We start from the raw sequence: 26,478 nt of genomic DNA, 5'->3' as shown, positions 1-26,478 counted from the left end.
ACAACAACAACAACAACAACAACAAAATCAGGAGTGAAATGTATGTACAACTATGAGCAACTGTGACATTTCCCTGCATCTCTCATTACTGCAAGTTTGAACTGAAATTTGATTAAATTTGATTTAAATAAAAAATAAAAAAGAGGACAGAGAAATGTTTTGTAAAGGTATAAATTATCTGATGGGTTGGGATGTGTGCAATGGGTTCCATTTGACCTGGATAATTTGCCATAGGACAACCATAAATTGGCAACAGAGAAATTTAGAAAATACTTTGTTTTTTCAAAGACCGGATGAAGTACCAGTAGTCTGGTACTACTAGTACATATATTCAGTTATTATTTATTGTAAATGCTTGAATAGAATAGAATAGAATAGAATAGAATAGAATAGAATAGAATAGAATAGAATAGAATAGAATAGAATAGAATAGGATTAGATTTTTTTTATTGGCCAAGTGTGATTGGACACACAAGGAATTTGTCTTGGTGCATATGCTCTCAGTGTACATAAAAGAAAAGATACGTTCATCAAGAATCATAAGGTACAAACTAGGAACTTTTTTTTAAAGTAAAATTTAAGGCAATCTTAGTCAGAGGGCAGGTTTTGACAGCCCGGATAAGGCTGGAGTTTGTAAAACATTTAGATTAGAAAGTCTCCTAAGAGATAAGATAGTATGAAAAATATGTCATGCCAGAGTTCAGAAGCTAAGCGGCGGAAAGTTAGCTTAAGAATCACTTTCCTAGGAAGGCTCAGAGGTCAATTGTTAAAAGAGCAGCCTCAAGAGGGACATACAAAATAGCAGCGAAAGGCTTTTATGATTGGTTGGTGAGTCACTCATCCTTAGCCAATAGAAAATAGCCCCCGCAAAAAGGTTGCTTTCGTCACATTTGCGCAGCGTGCCTTGGAAAACCGGAGACGGGGAAGAAGGCGCAGAGAATTTGGAGAAGTGACGGATACGTCATCCAATAAAAATGCGAACCAATAGAAAGCTTGGAATGCATCAACATGCGATTGGTTTAGCTTCCTTGGAGGTGGACCTTGGGCGCCACGGTTGCTATGACGGCAGAATGCCCACCTTCCCGGCGCCGCCATCTTGTTGTTGATTCGAACTGTAAGGGAGCAGGTGAGGGAAGTCTTGAAGCCGGCCTGGGGGGACCCAGCAGCAGCGCCCCCCGGCCAGGCAGGGGGAAATTTTACGTTGGTGAGTTTCGGGCCCTTGTTCTCCGTAGGAAGCGATCCGGACCCAAAAAGGAGGGCGCCTTTTCCGAACTGGATGTGGGAGGGGATCGGGGAGTGAATGAGTGCTGGTAGGGGAAAAGGTAAGGCCGGTTCCGGAGGTGTGAGGGATCCCGACGGGTAGGACAGCAAAGCCACCTGGCTGAGGGCTGCTGCCGAAGGTGTCCTCACGACGACGATTCTTCTGGAGCTGCTCAAGAGAAGCCTATGGCACAGGTGTCTGTTGAGCAGCTTCCCCCGTTTGGCGCCCTCTAGACGACTTTACCGAGCTTCACCTCAGATCCCATCATCCCCGACTGGCGCTATGAGGGTCGGGTGGTCGAATATAATCCAAGTAGGGAGGGCACCAGGTGGGGGTTGAGGGAGAAGCTGTGGTAGAAGCTAAAGAAGTTGTGGCTTTCCGTTCCGCTCTTTGCCTCCCCTTGATGAATGAAGCCTGGCCGTGAGATTCACCGGCTCGTTTTGGAGGGGGACTTGTAAGGAATGATAGGGACAGATGTTGGTGACATCTGCAGGATGATAGGTGAGTGTGTGTGTGTGTGTGTGGTGGGGGAGAGTGTGCTGAGGGTACAGAAACTTTTGCTCGGGGGGGGGGGTGGTACTTGGGATGCCATAAACTTTCTCCCATCCACCAGGAGGACTAGCAAGAACAGTATTAAGTTTCAAAGTTGTCTAAATTTATTGAGAAATTTGTGTTGGTTTTTGGCAGGAGACTTTTTGGCTTGGAACTTCCATCCTAGCAAAAACACCTTGGCCCCGATCCAAAGCACTGTGGGAAACAGCAAAAAGGTTTTCCTCCATGGACAGTGAATGTTTTAGAGTTGTGAAATAGTAGAAAATGAAAAAAAAATGATAATTGAATTAGGCTGATTCTTGTTTATATAACAGCTCTCTACGGGGAACTAGTACTGAACTGTGATGAATTGGACTTTTTCCGAGGGCCTCTCAGTACTGCAAACTTTTTCCCCATTTATATGTTAATCATTTTAACGTTATACATATGCTTATCCTCTACCGACTTGAAGCAAGTTTCAGATATTTAGAAAGTGTAGATAATTCTTCATTAAAATAGTTTTGCATCATGTTAACTTTATTTGCTGTCCATCTCACATTTCAGGGCAACTTTGAGCGGCTTACAAGATAAAACACTTAAAACATTAAGTTATAAATATAAAAACTGATTAAAATAGCAAAAAGTAAAACAAACTAAAAACAAGAGTTTGGAGGGGAGATGTGGGGATGCTTTGTCTACGGGTAGACAACAGCTCCACCTTCAGCCAACAGCTTCTCCTTCAGGACCCCATGTCAGCTGGCATGGCCAGGTTTTTCTTGATGGCTGAAGAGAGGATCTTATCTTCTGTGGCAAGATGTTCCAAAGAGCAGGAGCTGTGGCAGAAAAGGATTTTCTCCAGTATCTCACCAGCTGAAATTCCTTGGTTATTGGGATCTGCAATAGCCCCCCTTTTGCCAGCATGAGTGGGGCAGGCCAATTCCATTGGGGAAAGACAGTTCTGCAGATACCCTAGACCAGGGGTGTCAATAGAATAGAATAGAATAAAAAATTTTATTAGCCAAGTGTGATTGGACACACAAGGAATTTGTCTTGGTGCATATGCTCTCAGTGTATATAAAAGAAAAGATACATTTGTCAAGAATCATAAGGTACAACACTTATTGATAGTCATAGGGTACAAATAAGCAATCAGGAAACAATATCAATATAAATTGTAAGGATACAAGCAACAAAATTACAGTCATACAGTCATAAGTGGAAGGAGATGGGTGGTGGGAACGATGAAAAGATTAATAGTAGTGCAGACTTAGTAAATAGTTTGACAATGTTGAGGAATTATTTGTTTAGTAGAGTGATGGCATTCGGGAAAAAATTGTTCTTGTGTCTAGTTATTCTGGTGTGCAGTGCTCTATAGCGTTGTTTTGAGGGTAGGAGTTGAAACAGTTTATGTCCAGGATGCGAGGGGTCTGTAAATATTTTCACAGCCCTTTTTTTGACTCGTGCAGTATACAGGTCCTCAGTGGAAGGCAGGTTGGTAGCAATTGTTTTTTCTGCAGTTCTAATTATCCTCTGAAGTCTGTGGATGTCTTGTTGGGTTGCAGAGTCAAACCAGACAGTTATAGAGGTGCAGATGACAGACTCAATAATTTCTCTGTAGAACTGGATCAGCAGCTCTTGGGCAGTTTGAGCTTTCTGAGTTGGCACAGAAAGAACATGGCAACATGTGGGCTGGATGCATCACAAATAGGCCACACCCACCCCAGTTCTGGGGAAATGTCACGATACGTCACGTGATAGCAACGTGATGCCATGAGTTTCATTACCTGTGTCATATACCCATGGCAAAAAAGTCTTTAAAGGTAGTAACAAGCACCTTGAATTGCCCCAGAAGCAGATTGGCAGCCAGTGCACTTTCATAACAGTGATGTTACATGTGCCACCCTAGGGACCCCCATAACTGTCCATGCTGGACCAATTGAGGCTTTCAAATACTCTTCAAGAGTAGCCCCATGTAGAACATGTTGCAATAATCCAAGCAGAAGATTACCTGGACATGAATGACTGAAAGAACAGAATGATCCAGGATACAGTTGACGTACCACATGAAGGGTTTCCCAGCCATGACTGCCACCTGCTCTTAGAGCAGGAGTTGCAAGTCTAGGAAAAGTTTGTTATGAAGTCTAGATCTTTGTTATGAAGAGCAAGTGAGTATGCCTGAAATCAGCTAATTAATTGCCTGGAACTATTTTTTTAATAAACAGCATCTGTTAAAATTGCATATATATAAGTTTATGGATACATTTGGTAAATGATCTTGTCAGTCCACTGACAAGTGTCAAGTAATTAGCAATGAGATAATATTGATAATTATGATTATTAGATTATTGCTGGAAATAAATTCTCATTGCTTAGAATGCTGTTCTTATTAGCATATCAAGATAAATAGGAATTGCCTTTCAGTTTCTATTTAAAATTCACTTATTACTGCCCTCTAGAATATGTTAGGTTCATAATTTGTTCAAGAATCTAGGCAGCATGATATGAATGCCTTTCACTTACTTGAGATCTGGTGAATGCTATGCTTCTCTTGAGATTGAAGAAGTGTTTGAAATTTCAGGCAATAGTGCTCTACATGCGATTTGATACAGTAATCTTGAGAGTATTTTCTGTATTTATGCATCTGTGGTACTATTTTCACGGTATATCTGAAGGAGTTTCTAATCTCTCTCCTCCTAAATAGTAGGTGCCATTAAGTCGGGTTCAGTTCCTGGTCATCTTGACCTGTCTTCCCTCTGATGCAGTCCATCTACCTTATCTGTTTCCCTTTTCTGTTTTCCTTGGCCTTGGCTAACTGCAGTAATGGAACCACAATGAACTATCTTATCACAGTAGGATTTCTTTAAAAAAAAAACATGCAGTTTCAGAAAGAATTTTTTTTGTTATATTCCTTGCAGGAATATAAAAAGTTAGCTTATATTTTCTTCACTGTCTTTAGACTGCCAGGCTTCCCCATAGCTGGTGTTTATGGGATAAAAATGCAATTAATAATATGACTTGTTTGACCTCAGTTTTATTTTTAAAAGTATTCTCTTAATTACATCTGCTTTTAGCAGAAATCATTGCTTACCAATGGAAATACCTAGATAATCTTTTGCTTGAATGTGATTGGATAAGATTTGGTTGTTTGTACTGTTTGGGAAGGTCTCATTAATACATAAAATCCATATATTTAAAAAAAACAAAGTAAAAAGTCATTTTTCTTAAGATTGGGGGGATTTTGTGTTCTATGAATGATGCATGGACCTGATTTAATTAACCTGATGTAGGATTGTTTAAAATAGAAATCATTGTGTGTAATAAATTGTAATATAAAGGAAATGTACTATTTAATATATATTTGTTATAGTCAAATGGTAAAGCACATCAAGATTGGCCTTTTTGATCCATCTCAGATTTTAAACTCTTGGAAGCTTCGTGGAGCCTGAGAACATTTCTTAGAAGCAGATCAGTTTGGCTGGCTTTGGAAAACAATGGATGGTTAAGACATTGATTAAGACCTTTCAGTGCTAGATAAATCATATCTTAATTGCCATTTGCTTGCATCACTGCCAATGTAAGTTCTTAATATTTTGGTAAATTCTTCAAGATGAAAAATCAGATGAGATATAAATCTTCCTGAAAATGAAACTTGAGGTTGAAATAATTAAAATTTATTTAACACTTTCATTGTCTATGCTAGACTTTAAATTTTGATTCCTATGCCGCCTTTCATTCCTACACCTTGTCTAATATGTTTTCAGTTTTCCCCTGTTCACTGTATAGAATTTTGATTTAAATATGCCTGAAAGAATCTGAAGCAGTGACATACTGGCAGTGCTTACATAATTGATGTCAGTAGAAATCTAGTCACAAACTGTGTTCAGATGGAATAATATTCCTATATTTTCTGTGTCACATGTATGGAAACTTGAGTTAGTGAAGAATGCAGTGGTTGGTACAGAATTTTGTCTAGTGGGTCTTATATTGCTTGTCAGATTAGTTTTAAAAGAAATGTACCGGTAAACTTGTTTACTTCTGACCTAGTCCTAAATGGTAGTGAATTCCTAAACTGTTGGGTTCTGATGCCTAAGAATACAAATTCTTACATTAATCTGCCTGTGCTTTAGGATTATCTGCCCAAATAGGTGTTTTGGAGTGTTTTTCTTGTTAAGCAAAGTGGATAAAAAAGTTTTAATATAATTTGAATACCGCACTAAGTGGTGTGTGTTTGCAGACTTTATAGGCTAAATGATGCCTTCTAGTAGGAGATTTTTGGCATTGGCATGCCAGTTCTGAAATGATTTTTCCAAGAATGTTTGCTAATGTAAATGTTAAAGTACATTTTATGAACCAAGGCAGGTAAAATTAATCTGTTAGTCTGTGTTGAGATTGCACCTACAGTATTGCTTTTTATCTTTGATCACTGTCACTGAAAATTCTTTATATAAGAATTTTATTTATATGAGAACATAATATTTGTATTATGATATACAAATTATGTAATGGAAATGTTCATATGTTTGAGGCAGTAAGATTGCCTTGCCATAGTGGCTCTATATTACTTTTGCTCTTGGTATTCCTATGGAACTGTGCTGAAGTTTGGTTTTACAGGCAACACATACCATTCTAATTTGGAAAAATATTTGATAGCAAATGAACATGGTATTATTTCATATTGCTTAGGACTATATTCAGCTTTCTTCTGGAGAGAGGTCTAGTTTTTCTGTCTGTGACTGCCAACAGAAATTCTGTTAGAAACAGAATTTATACAGTACCATGGAGTACTGTTTGAGATGCAAGGATTTTCATCATTTTTGAGAATAAAGTTTTCACATTAAAAAATGGTAGAGCTTATGTTATTCTTCTGCTGCTTCACATTACTTTAGCAGTATATATAATTCAGCATACCATCTAAATAAGATGTTTATAAAAGGTGAATAATACAACATTTTCCTCTGCAAAGACATAACAGGAAGAATAAGTTTCATTCCTATTAGGTATTATGCCAAAACACTAGGATGGCCCTTGGGCAAATGTGAATCATTTGCTCTCATTTGTTTATGCAGTGTCTCCAAAGGATTTATTTGTAACCTTTCATTTATAGAGTAAGAATACCATGAGGACTTCTGCACATACTTGCAGCATTTGGATTAGATTGGAGGAAGTCTATAAAATATTTACTCTTGGCTGGTTTAGGAAGAGTTGATGTAGTGACGTATGATATAAGGAGACTGGGCAAAAGGAGGAGCTGAAAAACAAGGAAGTCTCAGAAATTAGTTCAAAATTTAGAATTTGACTTCCATAAGCCTTATTTTGATAAGTCCTGGGATAGGTACCTGTGGTCTGTCTGATTTTCAGTGTTACTTTAGGTACAGCTTTTGTCTCCTAAAATACATTGTTATTAGTAGTACAAGCAGAAAGCAAGAATGACTTACTAAAATGTAACAGTTTTGTATTCTATGGGATATCTAGTCTTTTCATGACAAAGAGGATAGAAAACAGTGGCACTGTTTCTCCAGCTTCTAAACTGCAACCGGATCTTGCTTTCAATAACTGATAAATTCTGGAATAGTATACAACCCAGCCAGTCTGCAGTTGCATTTTGTCCTGTCCTGCTTTGCTTTGGTAAGCAAAGGAGTCCCAAGTTACACAGCTGTGTTGTGCCATGAATGATATTAACTGTCTGAATGAAGACTGTTTCTGCACTGTGGTTTTGATTATCATATTATTACCATATCACTGACAGTAATTTTAATGAAGATGTCTTACTAATGGAAATAGCTTCCTGTAGCCATCTAACTGCATTCATCTCACAATGGTGGTGATATAAGTGTAGGCCAAGTTCCACACTTTATGCAATAAAAGAACACCATCATGATAACTGTGTTTATACCTCTATATGCTTTCAATTCCTGAAAGAAAGAATGCTACCATGCTACATATGTTCTCTGTTTCCTCGGGATTATTGGAAATATGATTTGTGCAGGAACTGAATAATTTTCAGTCCATGTTCTTTGAGTAAGATAGTTACAGATAAGCAAGGTAGTTTATTAGCATAATTTAAAGGGTTGCCCTTTCTTAATCTAAACTCTCAAAAGGGAATTTTAGATAGACCCAGTTACAGTAGTGATGAGTGCATTGTTGGGAGACTTGAAAGAAATCAATAAATCAATCAAATGTTATAAAATAATAACATGGAATCTTATGTGAGAAATGAATTCTGTACTAGGAAATGGTAAATTTGGTGAAAAGAAGAAGTGAATTTCACAGTGATTTGCTCAAAAAATGGTTGTTCTTATGCAAATTAGAAAAAAATAACAGAAGTAATAGGTTGTCATTAAAAAACTTAAGTTGTTAATTCAAATTTCTAATATTGAATTACATTTGTAACAAGGTTAACACAACCTGTTTTCACATTGCAGAGAAATGCTTGTGTAAACCAGTATAAAATATTTGGAAGCCTGTTTTGTGTACACCTTCTTTGTATTGCTTTGTATTGCATCCTTACTCATTTCTTTATACAATACCAGCATTTGTAAAATCCAGGTGACAAGTTGGAGTAATCGACATGCACATTATTTTAATTATCTGATTATAGAAAGATGTTCATCACTATATTTTGTGCTCTACTTTATAGCTGTGTATAACTTATGCTCTAAAGATACCGTAGTGATTTCAGAAAGATTTTTAACAAAAAACAGCAGCTTAACAGAGAAAATTGACTGGGAAAATTGAGGCTAATGAAAGAATGAACAGATGATATGTACAGATAGTCATTTTCATATCATTAAGGTAGTTTACAAATTCCTTATACTTCTAGTGTTTAATCCTTTTGCTTAAATCTCAAAACAGCTTTTCTCAAGTAGGTTTAGTAAATGATTAGGGCCACCTGAGTTTTACAGCATGGATCACATTGGGTAATCTGACAAATAATTTTGATGCAGAGTTGTTGAGCATGATATATGTATATTAAACTTCAAAAATAGTTATGTTGAATATTTTATATTGCCTTATTAATTTTAAATATAATATTTGTTTTCATTCATTAAGGATAGAGTAACAGGGCAGAATATTTGAATTGTGATCTTAATATTTGCACATGAACACCAGTGGCTCCTCCAATTTGATCTTTGCAGTCATGTCATTTATAGCTCTTAGTTATCTTGTGACTGATTAGTTTCCTCTAAATCTTTCCTAATTATTTAATTAAAGCCTTTTGTGCTTTTGAATTTCTGTCTGATTTCTCAAGTTCATAATACTGTTCCTTCATTTTTTTCCACTGTTCTTTCTGTGAATAGTAACGGCTATCTTGGTGTAGCCAACTAGACACATTTTGCTACTTCCATTGCCTACAGGATATGGTTTTAAGATTTAGGTGGCAGTGTTGACAGAACTGAGAACACCATCCACTTCCTGGAGACTTTCAGGTTTAAGGTTCTTCCAGATAATATTTTTAAAAGGGCTGCTGGTTGGCAATCTGACACAATAGTGGTGGAAAAACAACTGTATTTTGTCATTCTTATTGCTAGAATGTGGCATAAATGGGCTCATTTACATATATTCATTTGGATTTATTCTATGTCTTTCTCCAGAGTGTTCTAGATGTCATTTGTGCTGCTATATTTCCTGGTGTTCTTCAGAGAAACAAGGAATCCCTAAGGATCAGGGTTCTGAAAGGGGCCATTCATGTGCACTTTTTATCCAAGATTTTGTTCCAGGAGGTAGCAATAACAGTAGCACTAAAGCTGCACCATAGCGCTTTACAGCACTCTCTGAGTAATTTACAGAATCAGCATATTGCCTCCAACAATCTGTGTCCTCATTTTACCGACCTTAGAAGGATGGAAGGTTGAATCAACCTTGAGTCGGTCAGGATTAAACTCCTGGACAGAGTTAGCTTGCAATGGAGGTAATGACAACCTCTGTTACACTGATCACCGGAGCTCAAGGCAAACACACCCCTCGAGCTCCTCTGAAAAATTTTAGATCTCCCAGGTGCCCGAAATGGATTGATCAAATTCCTGGAGCACTAAAAAGCTCTAAAACAATCAGAGAGTGATGTGACCCTGGCAAGGAACAGGTGTTAATGTCTTCTAATTTCATACCATATTGCAACTATTCTGAGACAAAAAGCAGATGTAATGTGTTACTACCTATGTGATTTGGCTCCTGAGTATCAGCTCCACTAGGTAGACCAGGGAGAAAAGAAAAAAACTGCACAGGAAGTTTAGAATTGTTGTTAGTTTGAAAGACAAATCCTTCAAGACATGTATGAATGGTGAGAACTGGCTCTCTTAAGTAAGGGTCCTCAGCATGCAAATGTAGATACGATCTGTTTGGAACCCATAACAGTGTGCATTTAATATTCAGACTATAGTTAGAGAAAAGGAAATGTTGTCTATTTATGCTGTTTTGTTGATTTTGTAAATCTGGAGTCATTTAGACTGCGTCTGTTTTATGTTTAGTTAGATTGATGATTAAGCTTTTCCCCTTTAAGGTTACGGGTTTGTGTGTGTGTGCTGTTTCATCAGAATGTTCGGGTAATGTTGTATAATTCTCCTTGAGCTATTCCTTCTTGTTTGAAGCTGAAACATTTGGATTATTTTAGCATGGCAAGGTCAATTAAATAAGAACTAGAGCTCCATTCTCCCACTCCAAGTTCTCTTTTGAATTTTTTATTCCTATCTCCACTGTTGCACTTTTAACCCACTTTGGTTAATGCTTCGGTATAAAAATATCTCCATGTAGGCAATCATTACATGTGAATGTCACTTAGATGAAATTGTGGAGAGTATGAACAATTGCAGATGGTTATCTAACGGTTTTTAGATGGCAATGTCATTCAAAAATCAGCTAGTGTTTTAGTTACAAATAGGCTGTGTAACTAGTTTAAACACTGAACATTTTATTTTGGCCAAAGCTGTCAATATAGCAAAGTGACAAGAATTGTTTTGAAGTGTTTCTATTAATTTGTTCTTGAATAGGGATGTCTCTGAGCCATTAGTAGCTATAGTACCCACTATGTTATATTACATCCACATCTTGATTCCTGTATTTTGTGCTGAACAGTTGATTGTATTCTGAAGTCTCTAGAATGGACTGAAATGTAGACATGTATAACTTGCGGGGGGGGGGATTGGGGGGTATTGCCAGCAATTACAGAAAAATATATAAAATCAACTTTTCATTTTCATTTATTTTACTAGACTATATAATACAAGGACACTTGTTTTCTGTTGCCTCTGTGGTTAATAAAAATGAAGTCTAAACTACGTAATCCACATATGCCTAGGCCAAAACTAGTTACACATTTTTTAAAATGTACATGTGGTACAAAGTATATCTATTTATTTTGAAGCTGATACTTCACTCTAGTGTCACATTTTGATAATGGGTGATAAATTAATTAAAGTATAATAAAACAAAACTACCATAACTATTTTACTCAATATACGGTAATCTGCATTGGTGCTATTGCTGTCCTAAAAAGGGGAACTTGGCCTTCTTCCTTCTTTTTTTTTTTCCTTTTTCCTTCTCTGCACTTCTATTCCTTTTCTTTCCCGAGCTTTCTTTTTTCAAATTTTTTTCTGTTTATCTTTTAACTTTGTATTTCCTTAAAAATCAAGAAAGCTGTACAAAAAAGAAAAAAGTATGTGACTAAACGAAAAGAAGTTAAAGACCCAATAACTAGTCATCTGTATATAACTTTTTTTTTCAATTTTAGAGGTTGCTATAAAAGACTATATTGTAGATTTCAGAGAGAAGTAAGTCTCCCAACCAATAAACTTATTTTTCCTGGAAATCTCCTGAAATAAAGAATTTTGCTAAGCTAGTGCAAATAAAGCTCAAACCTCTAAACATACCTTAGGTCATACACCTGGATAATTTAACACATTCTTTGAAGAAATTCTTCTTTCGGTCTAGTTGGAAGGAACAGAGAGAGAACAGAGAAAATAAAAGGAAACATATTTTTGGTAGTTTTGCCCAAAGCCATAGAACTTAACAAAACTTGTAAAAAAATTATGAATCCAAAGGGTTACTTGTACAGTTATGCACAGTTGCACTTGAAGGTTTTACTGGGAAAAGTTAAAAATGCAGCCAAATATACAATGTATAATTTTAATCTAAAAAGGAGTAAAACAAAAAAACAAAGGGTGGCAGCTATCATATACAGAACTCCAAATCAGTGAAGCCAATCCGATTTAGGGATCATTATAATTTTACTCCCTCCTTAATTTAGTGAGTGCAGAATTTCATTTTTTATAGGAATTGAGATTGGTGAAAGCCAGAGTGCTAGTGAGACTTTTTGTTAAAAAGAAATAATGCATCTTTTTCTGATGTTAGAGATCTATTATTATAAATCAGGAAGCTACATGTTGGTAGGACCACGTCTTCAGTTCCCATAAGCTATAATGGTGAAAGAATTGCCTAGTTTATATTGGACAAATCATTGTAAATAAGAGCTTAACTGTATAATTGGATGTACTGTACAATTTAGAACAAATCTTGCCCATTCAGACTTCTTGACATGGGATCAATTCATCAGATGCAATAAGGACAATTGTTACAGCAAAATATAGGATTTATTACGTTGCTTTTGACCAAAATCTGTGGCATCTCTTCTCTGTTTTGCAGGCTGTTGGTGCTTAATCATTTATTGGTCTAACTGAGGGGTGATAATTTTCTCTTTGGGAAACTGCTCCTTCCACCACATGCAGCTCTCCCCATGCCCCAGGTGTGTGACTTGCGCCCTACGCAATGTGTGTTTGTCAAACCATGGAGGTGGGGAAGCATGGCAAGAACGCAACCCACACAGGAAGCCGAGGGGTCCTGTTGGAGCCTTTCATCCATCAGGTGGGCGGCCACAGCAGCATGATGCGCTACGATGACCACACTGTGTGCAAACCTCTCATAACCAGGGAACAACGCTTTTATGAATCTTTGCCTCCAGAAATGAAGGAATTCACACCTGAGTATAAAGGTAAGCATCCAAAAACCTTGAAAAAACACCTGAAGATAAAAACAACAGAATTTGTATTTGATTCATTTAAAAGAATTACCAATTTTACAAGGCATATATTTATTTCATTGAATCTTTTTCCTTTGGTATAAAACTTAAATAAGCATAAAAATTAGTATAAATAAGCTATTTGCTGATATATATACTAGCATACTACAGCAAAAACATGCATAATTAATGGAAGTAGCTTGCTTAATGTTTCTGCTCTGCTACAAAATTAAAAAATCAGATTTTGTTGAAAATTAACAAAAATCCTTATAATCGGTAGAGTGTACCGACTTATTCAAAATGAAACACGTATAAGTTCTGATGAAGAAGAAGAAGAATAGCTATATCAAACAATATGTCTGCATTTGTATTAGGAAGTGATGATTAATTGGATCTTTTTAACTAGTGTTATAAATAACTGAATTGTGTCATTCTAGTTAAAATCATAATTTTAACAGGCCTACAGTATGTCAAACCTGTCCTGCTTTAAATTGTTAAAAGTGTGGGCTGGGTAGACATAAAGTCTTCCTTAAATTTTCAGATCACGCATTACTGTATCACAAATAATTGCTACATTCCGTTTCTTGAACCAATTGTGGACCAGAAAAGCTGCTAATCCAATTTATTTTAAGTCTTTCAAGAAAAATCAGGACTGATAAATTTAAAAGAGAACAAAAATGGAGCTCCATCTCTGGGTATCACTTACAGGTATAGATGAGACTTTACAGCTACAAGTCTGAAAGCTTAAAAAGGAATGAAAAAACACACAGACATAAATGTCCTAAAGGTGCTTTTTCAAGAAGCAACTGGACTTTCTGGCTTTTCTTTGAAGATGTTTCGCTTCCCATCCGCTGAGAGCAGAAGAAGCTTCTTGGATGGGAAGGGAAATGTCTTTAAAGAAAAACCAGAAAGTCCAGTTGCCTCTTGAAAAAAGCACTTTTGGGACAACTGTGACCTGGATGACTGAGACTCTCCATAGACACACAGACATAGGCACATCTTCAGACCTTTCTCTTTCTATAATGCTTCAGATTTTTTAAAATATTCAACATATTACAGCAAATGAGGAAAATAAATGTATCAGAATTCCACATAGCTTTTCCTATTAAAACTGTTGGGAAAATATTTAACAAGGGAAAGGCTTTAATATTACGTTTGGTGTGCAAGTTGTGAGTGTGCCATCAAAGGGACAGGAATGACTTATGGAAGGCATTATCTGGGCACAAACTCAGTAATTAATAACAAGCTGAATCTATGCTAGATATACTGAAATATTTATTGTACCTTTCATAGAACGGACTCCAAAGTACATTTAGTTGCTCTTACAGTGTATCATTAAATTGATTAATGTATTAATCATTATGTAAATTGCTGCCCTATATTTTCCTCTAGTCCCGAAAAAGGCACTTATGCCACTTTGGAATTTGAAAGCTGGTTCTTTAAATATATACCCTCAGCCTCATTTTGTTTACCTCTGTAACAAAAATTTAGTTATACAAATTTATTGTTGCATTAGGTGGATCAGTGGTGGCCAATATTTATTGTAGACAATGTTTATCTGGGTGGAAAAGCTGGATATAAGTTGGATGAGGATGTTACCCCGTAAATTGATCCCTTCACAAAAAATCAAACTTGATAATAGTTTCTGCCATTTGGCAGAAAAGATTTTGCTGTTGTGGAATATACAGGTAGTCCTTGATTTAAAACTGGTCACTGAGTGTCCATTCAAAGCTACAACCTACCATAAAAGTGGGAGTTACAAGCTGAAGTTCTGATTTGCCCATCCCCCCCCCATGGTCATGTGACCACATTTCAGGTGCTTGGCAAAATGGCTGCATTTGTGAATATGCTACAGTCAGATGATGGTTTTGCTAAAACCCAGCACTTCTGAATTTGGGTAAAACCGTGCAACAGAGAACAGTGGGTTCGCTTAACAAACGCTGCATTCATTTTATGACCGTTATTTTCACTTAGCAACAGCTGAACACCCTCCCTCCCCCCTAAAATTGGATCAGTCAGGCTGCATTATGGTCATCACTCAGGAACTGCTGTGCTATTGTCAGGTGCAGAAGACCAGGTCCACATGTGAAGGTTCAATTTAACTGATTTACAGTACTCCTAAAAGTTTACACACAGCAATCTTCTCAGCTAATGGTCAGCACATGGTTACAGTTAGGTAAGAGTCAACTGCAATCAAGGGGGAGGGCTTAGTTTGTTTATGGCTATAATGATTCTAGGCCAGTGATGGCTAACCTTTTTGGCACCGAGTGCCAAAACTGGAGCGCACGTGTGCACATGTGTGCGCAAGGAGCACCAGAACCCGGAAGAGAGCAGCTGGCTGGTGTGCATGCACACGATGGCCAACTGGTCTTCCGGGTTCTGTTGTGCGCATGTGCGCCGGACAGCTGCTCTCTTCCGGGTTCTGTCATGCGCATGTGTGCCGGACAGCTGGTCTTCGCGCGAAGACTAGCTGGTGATAGTGCACATGCCCACAGAGAGGGCTCTGCGTGCCACCTCTGGCACGTGTGCCATAGGTTCGCCATCACGGTTCTAGGCTGATCCTTCTTTTTACTCCTCCCCCTGGCTCTGCCAGTCCTTCTCTTACACCTGTAGACTTTTACCTATTTCATATCTCTCGCCTGCCAAATCAAAAGAAAATTTTAAAGTGTGGAATTTCAATCTCTCTCTCTTTTGTATACATTCCTTTTTCCATTGGTCAGTTTTTCCAACAGTTGATGGAAAATTGATTGATTTAGCTCTTCAAGCTAAATTGTCCCATTCTGCTATCTCTCCAACTTTGGGGAACCCTGGTCTGGGGGAACAAGTCAGACATTTTACTGTGATAATTAAACTACGGTCAGACCTCAGTACTCAACTGCTTCAAAACTCATTGAATTTGGTACTTGTTTTGAAGCAAAAATCTCGTCTCAATACTCGTCTTTCTCCTGGTACTTGACATGTAAGGTAAACTTGCTGGCATTGGCTGCCTTGTGACTTGCTATTTCTTCCAGCCAAAATAAAGGGTCATGTGGTTAGTCATGTGGTTTGCTCAGTACTCATTGTTTTTAGTACTCATCACTCCTCCCAGAACAAATTAGCGATGAGTACCCAGATATCATTGTGTGAGGATTAGAAACAGTTAGTGATCTATTGCAACTCATTCAGAGATCTACCATTATTTTTTCCAACCCCTAGCAGCTTTACATAACCCACTGAAAAGAGGAAATACTTAAATATTTATAGAGAATATTTTTTAAAAAAAATTATATAAATACATTATGGTACGAGATATTCAAATTGGAGAGATTTGCTTCTTGCCCCTCTCTTTTTCTTTTTGGTAATTCTACAAATGGATTTCTGAGCCTTATTTTCATTGTCCAGTCTGCTCCTTGGGAAAATCATTAGTAGTTTTATTATTTCTAATCTACTAATTTAAAAATCTGATGTGAGGCATGCTTCATGTGGCTGATTTCTGGCAGGTGTAGTGTCTGTCTGTTTTGAGGGAGACAGTGATGGCTACATTAACCTGGTAGCATATCCGTATGTGGAGAGCGAAGTCTTGGAGCAAGATGATACACCAGAGAGGGACCAGCCACGTCGTAAACACTCCCGCAGGAGCCTCAACAAATCAGGCAGTGGTAGTGAGCATAAGGAGGAGAAAGCAGGGCTCACTTCTGAGACCTCGGAAAGGTACTGGATTATGTTTTGGGGGGAGGTTGTTTGCGGTTGGTTTCTTTTGCTTTCCTTCTAATGAGTAATTAAGAAATTCCTTTTCTTAAGCATCCTCTTGGATTTCTTTTAAAAATCAAAGATCCATGATAAGAGATTGGCATTGGCTTTCTGGCAGGTACGTCCAAACGCCTTAATACCATGTTTCCCTGAAAATAAGACCCGGTGTTATATTTTTTTGCCACCAAAAAAGGCACCAGGACTTATTTTCAGGGCATGTCTAATTACTGACTCACCGACTGCCCTACCCAGCAGGAGCACGCTGCCGGCCCACTTCTGTGGCTACTTGCCGCTGCTCATGCGCGTCACCCCTGGCCTCCATTTCACCATCAGATGCCTTCCAGGAAGGCTTCTGCAGTTGAGAAACGGACTTCAGATTGACACGCACGGAGCCCTCTGGCTTTTGTTTTGCTGTCAGGGGCCTTCCAGAAAGCTCTCTGCAGTCAATAAAAGAGCTCAGGATCGATCCGGAGTTCTGTTATCGGCTGCAAAGGCCTTTCCAGAAGGGCCTCTGATGGCAAAACGGGGGCTGAGGGCGACGCGCACATCAATCCGGATCTCGTTTCTCAGCCGCAGAGGCCTTTTGGAAGGCCTCTGACAGTGAAACGAGGCTGGGGAGGCACTGTGCGCGTCAATCTGGAGAGGCCTTTCAAGAGGGCCTCTGCCAGTGAAACGGAGGCTAGGGGTAACGCGTGGGAGCAGCGGCAAGCGGCTGCAAAAGAAGTGCCTGCAAGGTGAGGCAGGTGTTGGGGTATGCTAGGCCTGGTAAGTAGGGCAGCTCTACCGCCGCCATCCCAACCCTAGCTTAACTTTTACCTGTGCGCCTCGCCCTGCTCCGTATACTCTGGAGTGGGCAGGGTCTTAACTAGGGCTTATTTTGGAGGGTAGGACCTATATTGGGCGCATGTGTAAAAATCAAGCTTGGACTTACTTTCGGGGTAGGTCATATTTTCAGGGAAACGCGGTACTTACACAAAAAGAATATAATATTCGGCCAATATGTTGATGATATGGTAGAGAATTATGTAGAAAAACAGAATTAAGCTTAGCAACCCAAATGTTATTCTGTGCTGTAACAATTCTTATAAATGATTGCAGAGCTTTTTAATGTCATGTCATATTATGTTGTACCAACAGCATCCAGGACACAAAGAGCCTCAAGAGCTTCCATTCAGATGTTCCATTTCAGATGCTAGATGGAAATAGTAGTGTTAGTTCTGAGAAGATCAGCTTTAATCCCTGGAGTTTGCGTTGCCACAAGCAACAACTGAGTCGCATGCGCTCGGAGTCTAAGGACCGAAAGCTCTACAGTATCCTCCGAATGGCAAAATCTGCCATATTATAGTGTTTTACAACATGATCACTTTTATCCAATATCTGTGAGGATTCTAAAAGCAGAGTGTCTGCTTTTGTCCTTCATGCCATGGGTACTGACTATAATGGTGCAAATATGTTCCCTGTGACATTGTTTTCTTCTGTACATTTCCAGTACTCAGTCATGAATACGCAAATATTAGTTCTGACAGGGAAAATTGACATTCTTCATATCTCTTGGTGGCCAGTTGTACATACAGTACCCTGTTCCTCCTTTGAATTCTTTGGTCTGTCTGAACATATGCTCAGTGATAGGATGTTCTCTAGAAAGCAAGAGACAAGCCCTAATGTTTCAATGGAAACCAATAGAGAGATAAATTATCCTTGACCAGCACCTCAGAATTTCTTTTGCTGGAGAATGTGGTGCATCATTTCAAATTTCCCTGTGTGCTTGACTTGAAAATGGGGACCAGACAACATGGGGATGATGCCTCCGAGGAGAAGGCTGCTCGGCAGATGAAGAAGTGTGCACAGAGCACCTCGGCTACACTAGGAGTCCGAGTTTGTGGAATGCAGGTACTGTATTAACCACAAACAAAATGTGGCTGCTGGCCTCTTCCTGTGTACGGAGCATGGGATATTTTGCCAACTTCTGCAGAAACCTGGAATCTCTTCCTTCTCCACTTTTGAAAAATGGTCCAGCCAGAACAGATTTGGGAAACAGGGCATGCGTGGAAGGAGAGGATAAAAAAAACAAAACTGATTATATTAACAGAATACATATCGCATTATTTTTCCCTAAACCAATCACATTTTTTTAGACTTGTTTGAAAGCATATGAGCAAATATTGCAAAAAAACCAAACAAACTTCAAGCTCTTCATCCAAGTTCAGCCTTTCAACTCTGTGAGGTAAAAGGAAAACCTAGAGAAGGAATGCTTGAGACCACTGAACAATGTTCAGATCTCGGTGGAGGAAAAGAATGACAAATCCTAGGCGAACTAGGATCCGTGGTGGCACAATGGTTAAAATGCAATATTGCAGGCTAATTCTGCCAACTGCCAGGAGTTCAGTCCTGACCAGCTCAAGTTTGACTCAGCCTTCCATTCTTCTGAGGTTGGTAAAATGAAGACCCAGATTGTTGGAGGGCCATATGTTGACTGTAAATTGCTTAGGGAGTGCTGTAAAGTACTACGAAGCGATATATAAGTCTTAGTGGTATTGCTATGTGAATTGTCATGGAATATATCCATAAGGCATGATATGATTTATTTCCAAATAAATATAGAATTGTATTTTTAAGTGGGGTAGAACAAGGTTCCTCAACCCCCATGCCACAGACTGATACCAGTCTGCAGCTTCCTGGGAATCGGGCTGTGCAAGAAGCAGACACGCATGGGAAGTTTCATTTGCGCATGTGTGAGATTAGGTTGAGAGTATGAATGCATCCCTTCCTCCCATTGCTGCCATGCACTGCCACTGCCAATCCTTGCAGACAAAGGATTGGGGACCGCTAGGATAGAGGAATTGCAGAATAATGCAGTGTTTGTGAACTTCCTTTGCTAAATGAACTTAGTCCTCTTGAATTCTGAGCAGCAGAGGCACTCCAACTGATAAGAGTTTATTTCCCATAAAAGTAATGGGGCTTTCTGGAATAACAGGCCTGGCCTGAGATTATAAAACAATCCTTACTATACTGGGCTAGTATAGGAAATTGCATTCTGTTTTGCCTCTCAGAATGAAAAGATGTAACATGGATCTAACCTCCTTTTCTAAGTCTGTTCATTCAAAGCACAGGGAATGTAGGTTGGTCAGAGCACTATCTCATATTGATCTCTGGTTTAGAGGATTTGAGACATTTTTTTAAGATAGGTATTTTTTTATGCCTTACATGCTGGTGCCCTCTGCTGGATGGTGACAAGGTGGGATAATATTTTTGTTGTAAAACTTTTTATTGATTTTACAGCCATACTCTGACTTTCCAAGGTGATGTGAATGGCCTGACTTTAAAAGAAATTGTTCCTTCTGTAACTTGTTTGATTAATAGCCTTTGTGGGATGTTTTACTTAGGAATGAGAACACCCAGGGCAATTAGTTTGAAAAGCATTTATCTACCCTGTCAACAGTTTTCTCCTTAGGCTTTAAAAAAAAAATCTAGCAGGGTTTTTACTAATTCCAAGAAAGAGATTGAAGAGGTTTTGTTCCTCTGTGGAAACACTAAAGCTTCTACTCTTATCCAATAGCAATAGCACTTAGACTTATATACCGCATCATAATACTTTTACAGTCCTCTCTAAGTGGTTTACAGAGTCAGCCTATTGCCCCCAACAGTCTGGATCCTCATTTTACCCATCTCGGAAGGATGGAAGGCTGAGTCAACCTTGAGCCGGTGAGATTTGAACTGCTGAACTGCAGCTAGCAGTTAGCTAAAGTAGCCTGCTAGCGTTATGTAGCGGAGACAAAGCAATCTGCCTGGAAATACTGTTGAAGTATATTGCGTTTGATTTAGTACTATGGGCTTTTTGGGCTACTTAGTCTAATGGAGAGGAATGCCCTTAGTAATAATTTAAATTGGCAGAATAGGGCACTTCCTTTTTTTCTGATTGGTATAAACTATATTTTGAAGGATTGATCCAATGCTTGTTTCCTCTTGCCAATCCTTATGAATGCTGCCATCTCAAAATACAAACATTTCCATGACAGAGGCTAGAATATAATAATGGATCAGGAACCGTCCTAAAATGTGACTCTGTTTCTAAACTAATGCATGCTTTCTCCTTGTGTTGTAGGTCTATCAGATGAATACAGGGCACTACTTGTGCAGGAACAAATATTATGGCAGAGGTCTTTCCATTGAGGGTTTTCGCAGTGCCCTTTGCCAGTACCTGCACAACGGCATAGAGCTACGAAAGGACCTTTTTGATCCCATCCTCAGCAAATTGCAGAGTCTAAAGGCTGTATTGGAGAGGCAGGCCTCTTATCGGTTCTATTCCAGCTCCTTGCTCATTATTTATGACGGGAAGGATACCCGATGTGAGACATACCTGGAACGCAAAGCAGAGATGCGCCTAAAACAAGTGGACCTCTCCCTCGCTGACAAATTACAAGATATCGGCAGCACAGAATCCGTCTCCTTCCAGCCCAAGGTGGATGTACGTATGATTGACTTCGCACACAGCACATTCAAAGGCTTTCGGGATGACCCCACTGTACATGACGGCCCTGATATGGGATATGTGTTTGGACTAGAGAGCCTTATCAACATAATAGGACAGATGAGGGATGAGAATCAGTAGCCTTGGGCTGGACTCTTCAATTTTCTCTCCCAAGGATAGGAAGAGACAGGAGGACCACTATTGGTACAGAGAAAGTGGACTCTTCTGCTTTGAAAATACAATTTGTTTCAATGTATTTGACAAAGGACTTGATATCCTGGATGATCCTGGCAAAATGGTTTTTGGTTTTCACTATCCAGCCTGAACTCCTTGTGGGAGAAATCAATTCATGGCCCCAACATTGGGCATTTTGTCTGGGGCTTGCTGTTTGTTGTGTATAGCCCTTGTCTTTCAGAAATGTGGAAACTGCCCCCCTCCCCCTCCCCAGAAAAAGATGAGTGGGTGTAGATGTTGGGATTCCAATATTCCACTGCCTTTCAACTTTCCAGCGAGGCACAATGGTTTGAACTTCTCTTTTTTTGTTCAAAATGGGCATTCACATTCAAGCTTTGGGGGCTGATCAATGCACATGATTTACACAGGCCCTACTCTGTTGTTTTTGCCCCTGAGCAGATGTGAAATACTCTTCTAGAGGGAACATATAATATTTCATTTATCTTCTCCAACCTGGTCATTACCAGATCATCCCAACTGGGGAAATAAATGACCAAAGGGAAACCAGTGCAATGCTTTAATGATTTTGCTTTGCATCATTTTGATGAAGCTTCCATACCTCCCCAATTTCCTGCAGTTGACTGAAATGATTAATTCCAGGAGTACCTAATCAGATGTCCACAACAGTTGGTCTTGATGTCTGTCTTCACAGGACACTAAAAATACTTAAAATACTTTCTGGGATTAATGATGTTTTATCAGGTATGAATTCTTTCCTCTGGTAGACCCAATAGCCTCTTCTCCAGTCTCAATCATACCTAAAACCTGTGATGCTGAATGGTCGTTCCCTTTCCCTTTCTTTCCCTTTCCTTTCAACAGCCTTCCCTGCCAAAATGATACTTCCCACACAGCTTCCATCCACAGTAGTGAAGCACTCAAGAGGCAGTTGATGAAAAGTTGACCTTTTTGTTTTGGAAACTTGTTCCCATTGTGGATGGAAGAACCTGTTTGGCTTTGAATGATGGCCTTCTGGTAAAGAGTACTACCACCTGTGCTTGTCTTCACCTCAGGGAGCTGGTGTTTGCTGGCCTTATTCCTACAGTTGGTAAATAGTTGAATGCAACTAAATCACATTTTGGGGTTCTGTCACATGGGGTGACACGCCAATAATTTGTAAAGTTAAACTTGACAGCATTCTGAATGGAAAATCATAATAGAAAATTTGCAGCTCTTGCAAGCAAAAACAGCACCAAGAAGGGTTTTATGGACTATAGAGAATGGTTGCTGTGGTTAAGGCTAGACCTAGCAGAGATAAATGCACTACTAGACCTCTTGGAAAATGCACTTTGTGGGAAGGGATTTGCTACCATGGGGAACTGATGTCATGTCATTAATATTGAGGACAGTTATCTCACGATGCTATTGTGGATGTTCTTAAGAAGAACTAGTATTGGACTAAAACTCGTGTAGAATCTGTGCCTCCCTTTGGATGTTTATGGCCTTTATAGATATACCTGCAAGCATTTTTGGGATTTTTTTTCATCAAAGAACTTCTGGTTGAACTTTTTATAGTGCCAATATGGACCTGCAGAAGCAAATCTTGCTGAGGCCATTTGAAAGGCAGGTGAGAGAGTCATCTTGGTGCATTGACCAATTCAGTACTAATCTTAGGTCTTGCTTTTTTCACAAGGCAAACATATTTATGCTAGGAAGAAAGTAATGAAATTCTTCCAGCACTGTTCTTGATTCTTGGATCTTAAAAAAAAAAGTATTCTGTGAGTTACTTCTTGATGTTTTGAGATTGTGGCATCATATCTGTGTTCTATTTTAGCTAAACAGTACCTTTGAAAAATCCTTAAAAGTTTGAACGGTAGAAGGGAATTTTTATCCCTTCAGCTATTATCAACAAAAATTGATCTAGAAAGCCACTCTGCAGAGTTTACTTCCTGTCTAATGATTGCCTCATTTTAAAACAAATATGTATAAAATACTTTTGAACCATTCAGATTTTTACACTGCAAGTTCTAGAGCTTGTAAATAGCTTTTTTCCCTTTTCTGTTCCAGGTTTTCATTAGATTAATAATTCTTTTTGCTTAATACAGAAGTAAAAAAATAGTAAGAATATGTTTTTGTCAGTATTTTAGCATTGTGGTTTGCTTTCAAACAGTGTAACTGCAAAGCACACTTTTGTTCTACAGCAATAAGCTTTCCAGATTCAAATCTTTAATTTCAAGATAAGCAAAAGGACAGTTATTGTTTTTGGTGAGTACCTTGTATATTTGAAGATTTTTTTTACTGTTAAAGCAACCAATGTCAGAAATTGCAGATGGGGTTAGTTTATCAGCTTGGGTGCTTATTAAACACATGCCCTTAATTTGTCTTTTGCAGAGCTTATGTATGAATGTGTACATATGCTTCTGGGCAGTTTATCAGCACTAAAATAGCTGGGAGAGCACTGGCAAAACTGTAAGGAAACATTTGTAGGAATTATTAGGAAAAGAACCAGATTGTCAATACAGGTGAATTCAAATAGACTTCATCATACAAATTAGATTTAAGACATTTGACAAACCCATCTTCTGCAGTCTGGCTTTTGCTTTGAATTGAAATAATGTCTGTAGAGTAATAGGGCCTTCTAAAAGGCAATAAAAGGTATACAAACAAATCCAAAGGTAGAAAATTAAATATTTGCCTTCATCAACTTTCCTCTATATGCCTTGAGGAATGTAGAAGTTAGTTCAAAAGTGCACATTTCAAATGAAAGGAATATACTGGGTCTCTTGTAAACCCTTCTGGGGCTTATACTGTTAAATGGTTTATGGATCTCTTAACACGTAACTGCCAAGAAGATGTTCCCGTTGGTGCTGTTTTACATAACAGCTGTGGAACTTTGTCCAAGAAAGAATAGGTCCCATGGTGAGTAGACCAGAGATGCTTGAATGGACATCCATGGTCCATTCCTCAAAACAAATGGGATTCAATCTACCTAAAAACAAAGTTCTTGTCCTCTGTTTTTTCTACAGCATGAGTTCTTCTTTTGTTCTGTAGCGTTAATAGGCTAATATAATCAGTAAAGCAAAATGCAACATTCAAAGTTGCAGCCTAGCTCTTTTTTTTTTTTTTTAACCACAGAGGCCATTGACCCTATTGATGGTAATCTGCCACTTCTCTGTAGGTTCTACCTCATGACGGAAGATAGAATAACACAAAATAGTAATCAGGATTCTCATGCTATTTAGGGGTGTTGTCACTGAACTGGAAAGCTCTATTGCAGGGGTTGTGTAGATCTCTGAGATAATTTGCAGAAATAAAAATGAAACTCTCAGTGTGACATTTAGTTGGCTTTAAAGTTGATGTAAAGCAACTTGTCCTTTTCTTCCTGCGGTTAAGCCTGGGATATTGATATTTCCCTTGTATTTTCTAACTCTTCAGAAAACAGGAGTCTACTCAATCCAATATTAAAATTCACAGAAGGTCCGGACCACATGAGAGTTTGAACCTACTTGGTAAAGGGGATGCTGATCAGGAGAGCTGTATTCAATAAAGCCATTTTGCATGCATTATATACATTCAAGTCCTCTTTTGAGGACTCTTGTAAATAAACTTTTCAGTCTGTTCCTTCTGGAACAGCAGAGCCTGTTTATTGCCCTTTACGGTTTGCTGATACTTATGTCCAATAGTGATGGCTTTTATAGCAGGATTTTGCACGTACTGTGTAGTTGCCTTCATATAGATGATGAATCAGCTTTTCAGCCTTCCGGAATACATAGCCAGCTCTCTCTCTAGCAATACATAGGCACTGTTAGCATACATAGGCACGGTTCTCTTATCTTACTAATAAAGGCCAAATGAGAGTTCACCATTCAATTTATTTTATACGGATGGCAGTTAATTGCCATGGAAGTGTCTCTTTCTTTCCTCAGCTAAGGTTACTACTCACTGTGCTTTTCATCCATTTTTGATCTTGTTCAGTTAAGTTAGATTGTGCTCTTCCAGTTAGAACAGATGCTCTTTACTGACACCTTTTGTAGCCTGGAACTGCTGCATGATCTTTTTGAAAGATTTGTTCAGGTATTTCCATTTAAGTAGCAAGAGAGTTGATTTTGGAGAATCTTCCGTCTGTGATTCCAAAGAAGATCTCTGGGTCAAGGAGAACATGTTACATTCGAATTTGACACTCTTAACCGTATCTGTTTTTTGCACCTTAAGAGAGTTGAAAGAAGAAAAGGTTTCCAAGTTTCCCACTAAAAGCTGGTAGAGACTGAATGCTAGTTTCGATTTCTGTAGCCTTATCCTTTCTGCAGCTACGTTCCCATAGGCATCCTATCCTTCCACAGAGGACCAAATCATAAACTGAATCCGAGTCCAGCTGCCTACCTGCTTCTCACAGATCCAATTTGTTGGTGTGCTTTAAGAGGCCAAAAAGAAGCTCCCACTGGGGGAAGGCACTTTAGCTAGCTAGCTAAGTTCTAGTTCGGGAGCTACACCAGCAGCTTGCTGCAAGACCATGGAGCATACCTGACAACGCAACACAGTCTGCGGCTTTGGGGATATAACACGGAGGTACAATCTGTGGGCGTGAGTTGCCAGTGCAAAGGACCCTGCTTTATTGCTTGCTGGAAAAGGGTCTCAACAGACAGTTTACCTTTTAAGCTTAAAAAAGAGAGGCAAGCTTTGTTGCTTTCAGGTGTTTGTTTTTTTTTAACTTACTGATTGAGGGGAGGGGGAGAAAGGCTCTAGGCTTATGTATTTTCCTTGTTTTACAGTAAGTCTGGAAAGAGTCATTCATCAGGTTCCGGCTTTGGTTGTATTTGTATTATTACTGCATGCTTATCTCAGGAGCAAACTATTGTTTTTTATACTTTGAAAAGTGTAGGTGCAGAATGGTCTCTATGAGAACTGCTTTGAAAGGGAGGAAATGTTACCTACTGTGAGAGCAAGGAGCAGAACTGCACCCTAGGGAGCGGCTCCCGCCAAGCACCTTTTCGACTTGCTTGGGAGGGAGGCTGCATCATATTACAGATTTCTAGTATATTTTCCATAGTCTATTTCAGTGCTTTTGGGCATGAGAAATAACAGTATCTTACTCCATTCACTGCACCTTTAGCTCTCCTGTTGTGTATAAAGTTCTACGTGTATATAAATAAAATGTGGACATTTATTGACTGGCTTTTGTCTTTGTATGGTTATTTCCATGTTATCAGGCATAATAAACATAACCATGTCAGGGATACACACCATGTTAAAATGAATGTATTGCTCAGCAGAAAGTGAGTCAAAAAGGTTTGGAATTACTGCCTGGGAGCT

General features: G+C 38.8%; 1 protein-coding gene across 2 annotated transcripts; it reads left to right on the top strand.

Moving 5' to 3' along the window:
• Positions 1–877: 877 nt before the first annotated feature.
• On the top strand, positions 878–26,337 carry IP6K1 (inositol hexakisphosphate kinase 1). 2 transcript variants are annotated; one of them, XM_034441368.3, is made up of 6 exons: positions 878–1,126; positions 12,428–12,773; positions 16,280–16,490; positions 17,667–17,839; positions 18,244–18,419; positions 20,632–26,337. In XM_034441368.3, exons 2-6 carry the CDS (start codon positions 12,551–12,553, stop codon positions 21,136–21,138), a joined length of 1,290 nt encoding a protein of 429 aa, XP_034297259.1. In that variant the 5' UTR covers positions 878–1,126; positions 12,428–12,550; the 3' UTR covers positions 21,139–26,337. The 2 variants fall into 2 exon arrangements, with proteins under 2 accessions (XP_034297259.1, XP_034297249.1); XM_034441358.3 differs by having other exon boundaries at positions 933–1,204.
• Positions 26,338–26,478: the final 141 nt, after the last annotated feature.

Source organism: Pantherophis guttatus, chromosome 2 (assembly GCF_059756535.1).
Source record: "Pantherophis guttatus breed Tessera chromosome 2, ASM5975653v1, whole genome shotgun sequence".
Taxonomy (NCBI): Eukaryota; Metazoa; Chordata; class Lepidosauria; order Squamata; family Colubridae; genus Pantherophis; species Pantherophis guttatus.
Note: the sequence above shows the minus strand (reverse complement) of the source record. Positions and strands in the feature narration are given on the sequence as shown.